At 34.4% G+C, this 14,679-nt stretch overlaps 1 protein-coding gene and 1 long non-coding RNA gene across 11 annotated transcripts in view; one reads left to right on the top strand and one right to left on the bottom strand.

Annotated features, from left to right (window-relative positions):
* The window catches only part of LOC140637872 (uncharacterized), a 32,182-nt gene extending 28,325 nt beyond the window's left edge, over positions 1-3,857 (bottom strand). The window contains exons 1-2 of one of the 5 annotated variants that reach the window (XR_012034951.1): positions 3,630-3,857; positions 2,924-3,217 (exon numbers count right to left, since the gene is read on the bottom strand). This is a non-coding gene — a long non-coding RNA (uncharacterized lncRNA). The remainder of the gene's footprint in view (positions 1-2,923; positions 3,218-3,629) is intronic. The other 4 variants (XR_012034949.1, XR_012034952.1, XR_012034948.1 and 1 more) reach the window with 4 other exon arrangements.
* Positions 1-14,679, top strand: part of COL24A1 (collagen type XXIV alpha 1 chain) — a 387,541-nt gene that overhangs the window by 93,008 nt on the left and 279,854 nt on the right. For 5 of the 6 annotated variants that reach the window (XM_072834343.1, XM_072834342.1, XM_072834338.1 and 2 more), the window contains exons 14-19: positions 3,682-3,735; positions 5,821-5,865; positions 12,768-12,821; positions 12,898-12,942; positions 13,178-13,231; positions 13,512-13,565. In XM_072834343.1, coding sequence (XP_072690444.1) covers positions 3,682-3,735; positions 5,821-5,865; positions 12,768-12,821; positions 12,898-12,942; positions 13,178-13,231; positions 13,512-13,565 — 306 coding nt within the window. The remainder of the gene's footprint in view (positions 1-3,681; positions 3,736-5,820; positions 5,866-12,767; positions 12,822-12,897; positions 12,943-13,177; positions 13,232-13,511; positions 13,566-14,679) is intronic. The other variant, XM_072834344.1, reaches the window with a different exon arrangement.

Genomic DNA, 14,679 nt, shown 5'->3' with positions numbered 1-14,679 from the left:
GTTTTTAGCTCCAGGCTGCTAAGATGGAATCTTATATAGTATAATGTAATCATATTGGTGACATCCCATCACCTGTTCTATATTCTGTTAGAATAAGCAGATCATAGGCACACCCTCATTCAAAGGGTGAGTATCACACAAAAGCATGAATAGCAGCAGCAGGAGGTCGGAATCATAGGAAGTCACCTTAAACTCTGTCCATTATACTGATCAAACAGTGGAAAGGAGCAAGAACATTATTCATGACTTGAAGAGATCAAATGAAATCCCTGAAATGTCATATTCTTCATAAAATAAAATTTTATAACTCATCAAAATGATTAATATGTAAGAAAGAGAATTATGCACAACACAGAACAAACAATGAGACTCTGGCTTGCCCACTAGTAGACAGTTATTACATTGATGAAATTGGCAAATTGGGCAAGAAAGCAAAAACTCAAGCTTCCCTATGGATGATAATCCCAGAAAATGATTAATAAATCCTTTGGCAGGAATAAAGGTATTTCTAGGAAAGCACAATTTGATTTAAATTAATGGTTATAATTTTCTACTAGGTAAATGTGAGAGAAAATTTAGTATTTTATATTATAGCAAATTCTCTCAAGTGGAAAAAGAAACTATAGAAACTTATCTTTTGTATTCTAAGTTCAAAGGCAAAGTGTTTTCTCACTATTGTTCCATATTTCACAACCAATCCTTTAAGATCAGTTTTTGACAAAGGAGACTTGTGACTGCAAACATTTAGGTTCCTAATTAAAGGAACACAGAACCTCTCCTGCATTAAAAAAAAAAAAAAAATCATGCATATAATTACTAGAAATAAAATAACTGATAAATAGTAAACACATGACATATTCAACAACATAAAAACATTGGTATGATGTTTTTTAAAAGAAAATAAATGTCCAGTATGTAGATAGATATAACAATGCTTTTTTGTGGCATTAATTGTGCTATATTTCATATACAGGTAAGTATATCTAGGTTTAATAGGAATTATTTCAGAAATTGATGACCCAATGGTCAATATCTAAGAAGGATAGAAAATAAATAAATGATATCTGTCTAGACGAGAGAATTAAGAATGAAATGAAGGGACACCTGGGTGGCTCAGTGGTTGAGTGTCTGCCTTCGGCTGGGGTTGTGATCCCCGGGCCTTGGGGTTGAGTCCCACATCATGCTTCCCAGGGAGTCTGCTTCTCCCTCCACCTAAGTCTCTGTCTCTCTTTCTCTGTGTCTCTCATGAATAGTAAGTAAGTAAGTAAATAAATAAATAGAATGAAATGAAATGTTTATTGGGAAGTTAAGTAAGAGGAGAAATAGTACAGAAAAAAATTTAAAAGTAGGTATTACTCAGTTTAACTACATTGTTTTAGGAGCAAAGTCAAGTTGAACAGCTAATATTTATTGTAATGTTGAACTGCCAGAAGAATGGAACGTTGAAATTAATAAGTTTTCCATTACCTATTATGCTAGTGCAGATTTTGTGGTAAGTGAAGAATTGATCATAGAATTGATCCTCCCCTTTCTCCCCCTAGGGGGGGGAAATCACTAGTTTTATGGAAAACTGAACTGGAGAGCAGCTCCTCCTACTGGGTGAGGATGGAGCCACTCATTCCCAAATAACGTATCTTCTAGGCAATCCTGAGTGAGTCCCCAAGGATGTTTTCAGTCTGTCTCAACTATTCAGACTGATTGTGTCTTCATTTTTTAAGAAAAACTGTTGGGATCTAATTCACATACCATAAAATTCACTCTTTAAAATGTACAGTTCAGTGATTATTATACTGACAGAGTTGTGTAGCTGTCACATTAATTTTAGAACATTTTCTTCACCCAGAAAGAAACCCTGTACCCATTAGCAGTCACTGCCCAATTCTCCCTGCATCACCAGCCCTAGGCAACCAGTAATCTGTTTTCTAATGTCTCTGGATTTGCCTCTTCTGGATATTTCATGTTAATGGAATCATGCAGTATGTACCCCAGTCTTTATGATTTCATTGAACTTTCTGAAAAACCTAATGATCTATCTAAAAAATCAATCATCTCTCATGTTTCAGATTTATTACAGAATTTTTCCTCCACTTTTTCCATTACCTGCACATCATAAATACTTTGAAATACCCTTATTAGCTCATACCAAATAGTATGATGTATTGCAGATATGTGAGCTTGTTGACAACAGAATTTGACTTCCAAGGACAATGAAAGCAAAACGCCTGCCTGAACTTCAACTGACTTTGAAGAGGGTATGGCTACAATATGTTTGACTACACAGATGGTTTTTGCATTATCCTCTGATTACAGAATAAGAAAAACTTCTAGTATGAGTTAACGATGCCTTAGAAGCATCACACTTTTTTTTTTTCCTATTGCTAAACTATCTTTTAAATTTAGCCCATTTGTATTTGTACTGGTAACCAGTGATTTTTGACAATCTTTTAAATATGTATTAAATAACTGATTTACCTAAATAAAGAGATTATAAGACTCTAATGATGTACTTTTATTTCTGGGAGTCTTTTTCTTTTTTTAAGATTTTTTTTTTTATTCATGAGAGACAGAGAGACAGAAACATAGGTAAAAGGAGAAGCAGACTCCCTCCAGGGAGCCTGATGCAGGACTTGATCCCAGGATCCCAGAATTATGACCTGAGCCAAAGGCAGACACTCAACCACTGAGCTATCCAGGTGCCCCTTATTTCTGTTAGTTTTACAAAAATTTTAAAAATGAATATTATTAAAATGTTGATGATAATCTTATAAATTATTTCACAAAGTAGTTGTTAAAAAGTGAGCTTTTAAAGTTGATAAATCTAGTGGCAAATATTTAGAGAAGAATTGTAGTATATAAAGTAAGAGTAACCAAGTAATTGAGTTATTTTACAAAAGGATGTATAATAAGTAAGTGTATTACTTACTACCCTTCATAGTTTACAGTGTAGAATCCACGGTAGGCACTGGAGAAGCTTGATTTTCAGTCGCACCACATTTTATGGTTGCAGTATTTATGTGCATTGTGGCTTTCCCCAATAACAAAGTACTTAAATGATTTGTTATATGTTTATCATATCTTGAAATGATGAGCTAAAATATTCAGTGTAGAATAGGAGAAAGAGCACAGACTCTGCATTCAGACTTCCTCCATTCCAATCTCAGTCGCACTCATCACTGGTGGAGTGCAAGTGACAAGCTCTCTGCTTTAGTTTTCTTAACTGCAAAGTGAGGATAGTATTCATTGATTTGACTTGTTAGGAAGATAAAATGAAGTAGTATGTATATAATAAAGTGTTTAAAGATCTTAGCACATGGTAAGTGTGCTAAGTACATGCTTAAATAATATTAGCCATTTCATTCTTTGTGATTTGGGTCTAGGAATGGCAAGAAATAATGGAGATAACTAATGAATTGGTCAGAGAAATCTTTGTTACGTTCCCTCTTATTCAGTGATTCTTTATATTGTGACGAACAAATGTTTATTTTCTCCAACTTAGTTTTTTGTATATATTATGTGGCATGTAAAATAATTTTTGTAAAATGTAGGAATATTATACTGAACAAAATCAATGAAGTATTATAAAAAAACAAATACAAGTTTTTGTTGTACTACAATTTAGAGGTTATGACTTTCTTATCTGTGTTGGCTTCAACGGCCGTTCTTCTTTCTTCCCTGGGCCAGGGTTTTCCAGGTGACTTTGGAGACAGAGGCCCTGCTGGCCCTGATGGCAGTCCTGTGAGTACATTGTGATAGTCCAGCCTTGCAATCTGACATCACTCAGACGCCACAGCACCTGCACTTGCCATCCTCATTATGACATCCAAATAAGCACTATTGGCCAGACAGTTTTGATGTCTCTGTACACATTTCTAATTTGTAAAGACACAAATGTTATGAATAAGTTCTGTCTTGGGAGACAATCATTAAAATTAATTATTGTGACTGTTAAATGTAACTGCTCAAGTAAAAAATTAGAAATAGATGATCATAATACTGACATATGTGACATATGTTTTTGCAATGAGGGGGAAGCCTTTCATGTACATGAAGATACTAACAAGCCTCATGTAAAAATTTGCTCTTAGTGATAGCTCTTTTTGACTCAAGCCTGTCATGGATCTACCTGACTTTGGGTATTTGTTTGTAGAGAAATCTCCTTTGAGACTATTCAGCTATTATTTTCAGATTAGGGAGTTGCCATTCTATAATTAGTTTAATTATATTATCAAGGAATAATGATGGATTGTTGTTTTTTTTGACATTAGAATTTTTTTTTTTTAATTCTCAAAGAACGTCTATCACCTCCCTCTAATCTATTCCATAAGATCTTAAGGTGAATTAGAGTCAGTCACTAAATCCTTATAGCTTAAATTAGGAATAGTTCCTATATTTAGATATAGGTAAAAATTACTAGTATTTATACGTAAGGCATTTGAAAGTAGTTTCTTTTTAATTCATTTTTCTAAATTAAGACTTCTTTGATTTATTTGTTAATTTAGCCAAAGTTTTATTTGTTGTAGTCTTGGCAGATGAGAGTAGAACTGATTTCCAAATAAATTGTTAAAAACCTGAATGATGTTTTAAGTAGAATGTTTACCATACTTTTCTTGCCCTTGATTCTGGGAAGCTTTTCATTTCAAGAGTAATAAAGTAAGCATTATTTACTTGTTCCTTTAATACATTTATGTCCTTGCATAACTAACTGTGAAGCCATCTTATTTAATGTTTTTGTCAGTTAAATATACATGAAGTTTGTTAGGGTTGGGGTCTTCCCATATTTAAAATATTTCTTTTTGAAATCTGCTCTTTACTTAAATATAGTGCATCTTGAAGAGTATTTTCAGGCTTTAATATCTTTTATAATATAAGAATAAACTGGATATTTTATTTTATTGGCTTATAATTCTATTTTTTACTGTACCTTATTTTCAAAACAGAACTTGAAATGCAACAAAGGCAGAGGGACTGTTCCTGTACTTTGTATCATGTAAATAATGTAACAGTGCCATGGAGTGAATTAGGAATGATCATAATGGTTATAATGACAGGTTCAAAGGATCATCACAAATCTATTGGAAAAATTAATATTGATAATTTAAAATCTCATTTATTGTATACATAATTAATGATATTGGCAATTTCTTACATTTGTGAGAAAATTTTCAAAACCTTTTATACATTATGACAGTTTTCATTGTGATCTCTACTAGTGAGAACAAATGTTATTACTCCTTTTCTTTTTTTTAAAGTTAGCTCCATGCCCACTGTGGGACCCAGAGCAGGGCTTAAACTCACAACCCTGAGATCAAGACCTGAGCTGAGATCAAGACCTAAGCTGACACTTTAACAAATTGACCCTCCCAGGTGCCCCAAATGTTATTATTCCTATTTTATAAATGAGAAAAGTGAAGTGTAGAGAATTTAAATATTATGCTTCAAGAATGGGTAGTGTTTTAAATCATCTGAAAATGCTCCTCTAACTCCATATGCTGACCACCCATTTTTATATATATTATACATAGGTTGGTTGTATCTACAATCCTGATGATTTATAGGATTTACTTCCTTTATTAAATACATAAAAGACACAGAACAATCTATATCCTAGGCTAGGTGGTAGTCCTGGCTTCCAAAAACTTGGAGCCAAGGGCATTTTTGAAGAACATAAACTACCACCAGAGATTTGCACTCCTTAAGAGGATGCATAATGTAAAATTTGATATATATATTTTTTTCTGGAAGTGTTTGGTTTGTCTTTAGAAAATACCTTTAGTTGTTTGCAATTGTATTTAACCAACTGTGTACATTTCTTTTACATAGGGTCTTGTAGGTAGCATTGGTCCTCCGGGATTTCCTGGGCTTAGAGTAAGTATCAAGCATTAAAATTCCTATAAAATACTGTGTTTATATTTGTTAGATGCATTTTAAAATCTTTAGAAAAATTAGATGTTTCAGTGTCATTGTTGGATATCAGCCTTGCTCAAATGTATTTTCCCACCAGTTACACAAATTAGACTAGCATTATGAGTCAAAAAATTAAACTTTATGATAGCCTAAAACAACAAATTTCTACAGATTTATGTGTACATCTGTATTTATGTCTGTCTCATTAATAGACACTTAAGACTCCGTTTCTTCAAAAGTATGGCATCAAACAGCCACTTCTCTCCTTTGAAAGGCTTTTATACCATCTGGCCTGGATAGATACAGATAGGTCTAAATATCATGCCATACCATATCATAGAAAATGGTAACTGTAGATTTTATTTCCAGAATAAAATTGAATTGATAGTTGGGAAACATCTTGAACAACAGACTGTAGTTGCATTTCACTAGTGCTACTAAACATTTTATTTTATTTTTAAAAAGAATTTATTCATTCATTCATTCATTCATTCATTCATTCATGAGAGACACAGAAAAAGAGATAGAGAGAGAGACAGAGACCTAGGCAGAGGGAGAAGCAGGCTCCATTCAAGGAACCTGATGTGGGACTCAGTCCCAGATCCTGGGATCACGCCCTGAGCCAAAGGTAGACGCTCAACCACTGAGCCACCCAGGTGTCCCTGCTGCTAAACATTTGATACCTAATTCATTATACTAGGGGCACCTGGGTAGCTTAGTCGGTTGAGAGTCTGCCTTTGGCTCAGGTCATTCTCCCGGGGTCCTGGGATTGAGCCCCACATAGGGCTCCCTACACAGTCTACTTCTCTCTCTCTGCCCCCCTCCCCTGCTTGTGTGTTCGCTCTCTGTCAAATAAATAAAATCTTAAAAAAATAACTTATTAAACTAAAAGTGTGATTGTATTATTTGTCCACTTAATAATTTTTTATTCAGTGAATTTAACTCTGAGTTTTACTGGAGTTTCTGATGTAGGCAAAGTAAAATTTAGTAAAGGCAATTCTGTAGAGACCAAAATAATGCACTCCAGATATATAGTTATCAGATAAATTTGAGATTATTCACTAAAGCAAACAGGTGGCTACTTATGCCATAACTTCATAAATATATTTCTCTCAGTCACTTAAAGTTCACGGCAGGGATGTAAGTTGCAGATCTTTTATATAAATTTAGAGCCATGTGGTTTAATAGTCAGCTGAGCTAAAGGCAAGATTGACATACTTTTATGCAATGTAAGGAGCCCAATGAAAATAGAATCTTACAAGTAAACTATGTGTATCCATATAAAAATAGGAAGTGACCATGGGCAGAGGTAAGATTTTCCCCCCAAATCAGCTTACAGCTTGCTCTAACACATCAAGTAGGTAATTGAACTCCAGAGTTTTATACCATAAATTACAGCCACAATTATTTGTAGTTTGAACTTGAACACACACCTTTTGAGTCTAAATTTAATGTTTTTTTCCCCACCTAAACTGCCCCAAGGCAGAAGGTGACAACTTGACCAAAGGAATACATCAAGAGTTCAGTTACTGAAACTATTGTAAAAATCAACATAACAACTTTTAACTTGCCATTTGGGGTTGGCAAGAGTATAATTAAGAGTCAGAGAACATGAATGAGTCTGGGATATTTAAACTTTTACATATAATATTCATATACTAATAATGAAATTAGCAATAGAGGCTCTCTTTAAAAAAAAAAAAAGATTTATTTATTTTTTAAGGACAGAAAGAGAGAGCGAGGGAGGGAAGGGCAAAGAAGAGAATCTCCAGCAGACTCCCTGCTAAGCACACAGCCCAACACAGGGCTTGCTCTTGTGACCCTGAGGTCATGACCTGAGCCAGAACCAAAGATTGGATGCTTAACCAATTCTTCCACCCAATCACCCTAATAATAGCTCACTTTTATTTAGTATTTTCTATGTGCTAGTCATAGTGCTAGGTTATTTAATTCTCAGAACAAGCCAAGGCCACTCAGTTTCTGAGTGATAGTTTCTATTGAAGCCAGGTGATCTAAACTAAAGCCCAAAATTCTACCCATGTGTCATGCCACCTTCTTAAAACTTATAGTACCTTAAAATATATGCCATTTATCTTATGAGATTTCTTTAGGCTTCATGAGAAGCTCTATGCAAAGGTGGAACCCAAAAACCCAAAGGACCAGTTTTTTTTTTTTTCTTTTTTTTCTGAGAACTTGGATAGGATTAAACCTGTAGGCAATAGTCAGTGGCCTTTCCAATGGGGGAAGGAAAGGAAACTGGGGAAGGTAGTTGGATTCCAAAGATATTCCTTACACATGCTTCACTCAACCTATCAGTTGGTTAGCTCAGAAGCTTCTGCTATTATGCTGAAGTTTAAGACCAAAATCTTAGCAGGTCTAGTCTGTTTTGGTTCTTAACTGCATCTTCAGACATACTTTGTGCCCTGGCAAAACTGTTTATTCTCAGATGCCACGCAGCTTTCCTATGATATGGCCTTTGCACTTGAGCTTGTTGGTCTACCTGAAACACTTAACTTTCACTTTTCTACCTAGTAGTTAATTCTTACTCGTTTTTCAATTCCAGGATTTAGCACAGTTCCAACACATAATAGTGCTTAGTAAAATCAACTGGTTGGGGTTTTTGTTTTGTCCTTTCTCTTTCTCAATTTACTCTTTAGTTAATGGGAAGAGATTTCTTTTCCACAGAATAGAAAATGCCTAATGATACTAACAGTCATCTTTGTAATCCTCATCTCTACATCGATATGTATAGTACTTCATACTTTTCAAAGTACTTTCACATACATATCTCATTTGTTCCTCGAGTAGACAGAGCAGGTATTACTACCTCCGTTTTACATTTATTAAATTTTAAAATCAGCGTGAGCACCGGCTATCAAATCATGAACTAGATGCTAGGCCTAAAAATACAAACAAGATTTCTGTTTTTGGCAACATTATAATCTAATGACATAGAAGGAAAAATAGGTGATATCATATGATTTGATCACTGCTATAATGGACAAAAACCACTGAAAAAGGTGCAATTTATGTTATCTTGAGAGGGGAGGCTTTGCAGAAAAGATGTGTTTTAACTGTATCTTGAAGATTGTGCATGGATGGAGAGGAGTAGATAGGAAATGGGCTCTTTAGGAAGAAGAATGTCTCTTTAAATGCACGGAAGAGGTGAAAAAATGCAATGTTTGGGCAATGGAAAGAGGAGCAGTAGGATTGTAGCCTAGGAAGTATGGGGGGATGGGAGTAGAATGGAAAGAGGAGAGGTTATGAAGATAATTGGGAAAGATTTGCATAGAACATTTATATTTCACAGCAAACAGTTTTGCTTGCTCTGTTTATCTGCAAGCACACATCTGCTTGTTTCCTTACAGGAAGCAAGTTTCTGACAAGAGAGGAGACGGCTTTCTCTAAATGATTTTTTCTTACAGATGATTGTCATTTGCTTTCTTAATTAGTGATAGTGATTATGACTTGTGAGTGTGGGTGGGTGTGGTTGGAAAGCCTGAAGAGGAACCCACAGTCTTCTCTATAGCGTGTTCACTCATAGGAGCCCGAATTGGCTAGCAGCTGCTGGTTTTATGTGAAGAACCTATCCTTGGGTCTCTGTTTCTTTGACTCACTTTGATTCAAAAATTCTTTATTATTTCTGACTGTGAGGGAGGCTCTTCTGCCTTTGGTGTTGTATCCCAGACACCCTCAGCTAAGCTGCCACGCATGGAAGTATTTCTCCTGTCTGCTCCGTCTTCTCATGGAAGAGGAGTGTGGTAAGCAGCGAGTGCTGAAGGCTTTCAGATTATCCTTGTGGAACCAAAAACTGCTCTTAGCTTATCACGGGTTGCTTTGAGAAAGCTGTATTTTTTCAGGACTAGGATTTTCCACACGATTTGTAACATACCACAAAATGTTTGCTGCTTCTTGGAGGTTTTTATACCCATGCTATTTTAATTATTGATTTCCTATTTTACTAAATCTTTATAACATGTATGTTCTTTGATATCTCTCCACACTTACTATTTTGTGATATTTCTTCTAGAGTCACTAAAAAGTAAAATAGTAGATTGTGCACCCAAAGTACATTCATCTAATTAGTCTATGCGCAGTCTTCTATTTAACAAAACAAAGTTAATATTATTGCCTATAGAAAAAAACCCAACAGGATGACAACGAAATATTTGCTTATTTGTTTATAAGATATTTTTTCCATACTTACCTAGATTATTACTGCATAATTTCCAGACAGAAATGTTTATTGTATTTTTTGAAACTCATTATTTTTAAAGCTATGAACTTTGAATAAACTAGCCTCTGTAATTATAAGAGCAGTTGTTTCCTACTGACGGAATTTGTGATATATTAATATTGCAATCTATTTATTAAGTTGGAAAGTATTACTCTTTTCTTCTCACAGTCTCTCATATATGTCAGGATTAAACATGCTGGAAATAATTTATCTCCATTATATTTCACAGACTTTAGGACTCACTCAAAAGTAAAGATGTCATATTTTCCATTCTGAAATTTGTATTATATAAATGTAGACTATTAGCAATGCTCTGTTATGTTGGGAGATTAGAGCTCTAGAATCACTGTTTAAGGTTTTTTTTTTCTGAAGTATAATTAACATACAGCATTATATTAGTTTCAGGTGTACAAAATAATCATTCAGTAATTCTGTACATTAATCAGTGCTCATCATGATAACTGTACTCTTAATCCCATTTATGTATTTCAGCCACCCCCCCAACTAACCTCTAGCAGCTACCAGTTTGTTCTCTGTATTTAAGAATCTGTTTTTTTGTCTTTTTTCTTTGTTCATTTGTTTTGTTTTTTATTTTTTTAAGATTTTAAAAAATTTATATATTCATGATAGACACAGAGAGAGAGAGAGAGAGAGAGAGGGTCAGAGACACGGGCAGAGGGAGAAGCAGGCTCCACGCCAAGAGCCCAATGCTGGACTTGATCCGGGGACTCCAGGACCATGCCCTGTCCCAAAAGCAGGCGCTAAACCACTGAGCCACCCAGGGATCCCCTGTTCATTTGTTTTGTTTTCTAAATTGCACTTATGAGTGAAATCCTATGGTATTTGTCTTTCTCTGTTAATTTCACTTAGCATTTTAACCTCTAGGTCCATCCATGTTGTTGCAAGTGGTAAGATCTCTTTTTTATGGCTGAGTAATATTCCTGTTGTGTGTGTATGTGTGTGTGTTTGTATACCACATCTTCTTTATCCATTCATCTATGAATGGACACTTGAATTGCTTCCATATCTTGACTGTTGTAAGTAATGCTGCCATAAGCATAGGATCCATACATCTTTTTGAATTAGTGTTTTCTTTGAATAAATGGTAGTAGTGGAATTACTGGATCAGATGTTAATTCTTTTAATTTTTTGAGGAAGGTCCATATTGTTTTTCTACAGTGGCTCCACCAATTTGCATTTCTGCCGGCGTGTGCAAGGGTTCATTTTTCTCCACATCCCCACCAACACTTGTTATTTCTTTTTGGTTTTGGCTATTCTGACAGGCTCTTCAGTATTCATTTCATACTTTATTTCAAAACTATTATGTGCCAGTTATTATGCTGGATCTGGGAAATAAAAAAATCAATAATCATGCTTCTGCTATCACAGAATGCACAGACTAGGAACATAGGAAATGAAGTACAGTGCAATATATTCACCAGTACAGAAGACCATTCCAGTATTGGTAACTATACCCTCAAAAGCTTTGAGCACGTGATAGAGAGCATGTTCAGAGAATGGAAAATAGTCCATTGTGGCTAGAGTGTGGGATTTGGAGGAGGGAGAAGTAAAAGAAGAGTAGGTAGTGAGGGCCTGGGATTCCTAAGAAATTTGGTAAAAGGGCAACACTTTTAGTATTGCCACAAAATACACCTTTAGAAGTTTTTTAATAGTTGGAAACCATAAAAAGGAGGTTTAAGGCAACTTGTTCTTTGAAGATGAAGGATGATACAGAAGCTAGGCACAGAGAGAGGTAGCAAGAGAAAGAAGGAAAATGGAAATGTCAGTGTCACAAAAAATTGTAAGTGATCCCCAAACCATTTTTTTTTTCAAATTTTACTTTTCAATACCCTTATTGTGACTATTGTCCTTTGTCTTCTAAGATGATGTATTTGAGGAGTTCTTCTAAATCACTTGCTTGCAGGAGGTGATAGTGGTTGTTATGTTTTTGAGGAATCTTGAATTGGAGAATTAAACTGAGAACTTGTTGGTGACTGTCTTTTTCATCTTCTTTCCTCCACACAACTTCAGTGTCTGTGTACATGTTATGTTCAACAAATGTTAAATAATGAATGAATGATAGGGAAGCCCAGTAGACTAGAGTCTTTTGTTCAGTCTCAGTTTATTCCAGAATTATGGTAAATTTTATAATTCTGCAAATTTCAAATCATGAAATGAAATCACTGGAATCCCTGGAACATAGTAACTACCCAATAAATCCTCAATAAAAGAGTGAAATAAAAATAGAAGAGGATCAAATGAAGTATATATTGAATACCTCCTGGGAATGTGGCACTAAAATATTTCCCTTATCTTCAAGACATTATCTAGTTGGAGAAATATTTCAAGATAAATGTCATGGAGAGTTAAGCATTATAGGAAATAAAGGAAGGGGAGGATCCTTGTGGACTAGACTGGTATGAATAGACTTCAGGGAGTAGGATGACTCACTAAAGTTTCAAATATTAAAAATGTGGAGAGGAAAAGAAGTTGTGGAAGAACAAGGCACATGTGGGAGCTTAGTGAGATGAAATGTTCTTAATTAGCTAATTAATTAATTTTACCATATTCTCTTTCCAATCCTAGTGGATATTTAATGATGCCTTTCTGTCTTACTGCTTTTCAGGGCAATATTGGCCCTATTGGACCACTTGGACCTTCTGGAATTCCAGGCCCAATGGTATGTCTCTATTTGCATAATGGATATTTCCCTTTAATTTCTCTATGATGTCACAAAATATCACTTTTTTTTATAGGGTCTTTCCGGGAATAAGGGCCTACCTGGAATCAAAGGTGATAAGGTGATTTAAATATTTACATTATCATAGAAATAATTTCTTATCACATTTTTTTTAGTCAATACAATTTATCCAATATTTTGTTTCTAAATATGAGATCTAATCTGTACTGTCAATCATACAATTTTCTCAGAAGTAGTAAAAAAAGAGAAACTATTCTTCTCTAATTAATACTTACTTTTTAATATTATTATGTTTGTGTTGCTTACATGACTTTGTATGAAATTGTGCTTTCTAGGGTGAACAAGGCATTATAGGAGAGCCAGGAGAACCAGGGTATCCTGGAGACAAGGTAACTTTTTTTTTTTTTTTTTTTTTTACCATTAAGTTTATATAAATACAAAAATTCAGTGAAAAAGTATAAATTCTTTGAAAGGATTGGAGTAATGATTATTTTAGCTATGTAGTTTATTAGGATATGGTATCAAAACTGGTTTTACACATCTTGTTTGAAGTGATTTTCTCAAAGTTTTTAGATTAACTCTATGAATTTTTTAAGTAGTTTGTAAATAGAGGCATAGCTGCCTTTTGTGGTATAATAGCTTTCATCTTCTGTTATTCTCTTCCTGAAGGGTGCTGTTGGTGTTTCAGGACCACCAGGGATGAGAGGAAAGCCAGGGCCTTCAGTAGGTTTGAACTTTTGCTCTGCTTTTTCCAATTAACAAAGTATATATCATGGCATGAATCTTTGACACTTGTTGGTATTAGTGGAATATAAGAAGTAGGATATAAACCTACCAGTCTGGCATTCTTTCTCTTCAGTTTTAGGGTACAGTTAATCCAGGTTTTCAACTCACATTCCATTCTTCCTGCCACACCCTCATGCCAGGCCAAAACCAAGTTTCTGTGAGCCCTAAAGGTCTTGTTTGATCAGTTATGGATAGTATTTAAAGTTAACAATGGATATTTAGGGTAGAAAATACAAAATATTTTGAATAATTTAATTTTTCCAAATATCTTTCAATCCAGCATATTTCATTAAAGAAATATCATGAACTCTGCCTCTCTCTCTCTCTGTCTCTCTCATGCATAAAGTAAATAAAATCTTAAAAAAAAAAAAAGAAATATCATGAAGAAAAGGTAGCATGCCACACTCTGTGGGCACAAATATTCTACTTCTTTGGCTTTTTTTTTTTTTTTTTTTTAACCTTTGGGCATCAATTAGTTGGAAAAAAAAGAGTATCTTATATTGCAGTTAACATGAAACCCAGCTCAAACTAAAATTACTAATTAAAATCACTTAAATAATGGTTAAAACATGAGTTAAAAGTATGTCTCTCTACATTGAAAGTCATAATAATTACTATAGCTAAGATTTATTGAATGTTTACAAAGTACTGGTCACAATCCTAAGGTCTGTACCTCTAATTTAATCTTTACAAAAATCATATGAAGTTGGTACTATTATTATTCTTATTTCACAGATTAGGGAAACTGAGATACAGAGTTAAAATAATTTGCCCAAGTTTCCTTAGTTAGTTGCTGGTCACCTGGGAAAACCTAGGTAATCATATATGTCAGAGCTCAGATGCTTAGCCACTCAACACTGTGCTCAACACTGTGCTACACTGTTGTAGGATTTAATATTTTAAGATTGTTTTAGCATTTCAATATTGATTACAACTCAAGGTGAAAGTGCTTGTAGATAGAAAAAGGTAGATGAAAAATTATAATTTATTAAGGTAACATTATAACATATATTTTAAAAAGAGTGTCATTCCCTGAGCAAATCATCGTGTT

The sequence above is a fragment of the Canis lupus genome, chromosome 8 (genome assembly GCF_048164855.1).
Source record: "Canis lupus baileyi chromosome 8, mCanLup2.hap1, whole genome shotgun sequence".
In the NCBI taxonomy this organism is placed as follows: Eukaryota; Metazoa; Chordata; class Mammalia; order Carnivora; family Canidae; genus Canis; species Canis lupus.
This window is presented reverse-complemented; position numbering and strand designations above follow the sequence as displayed.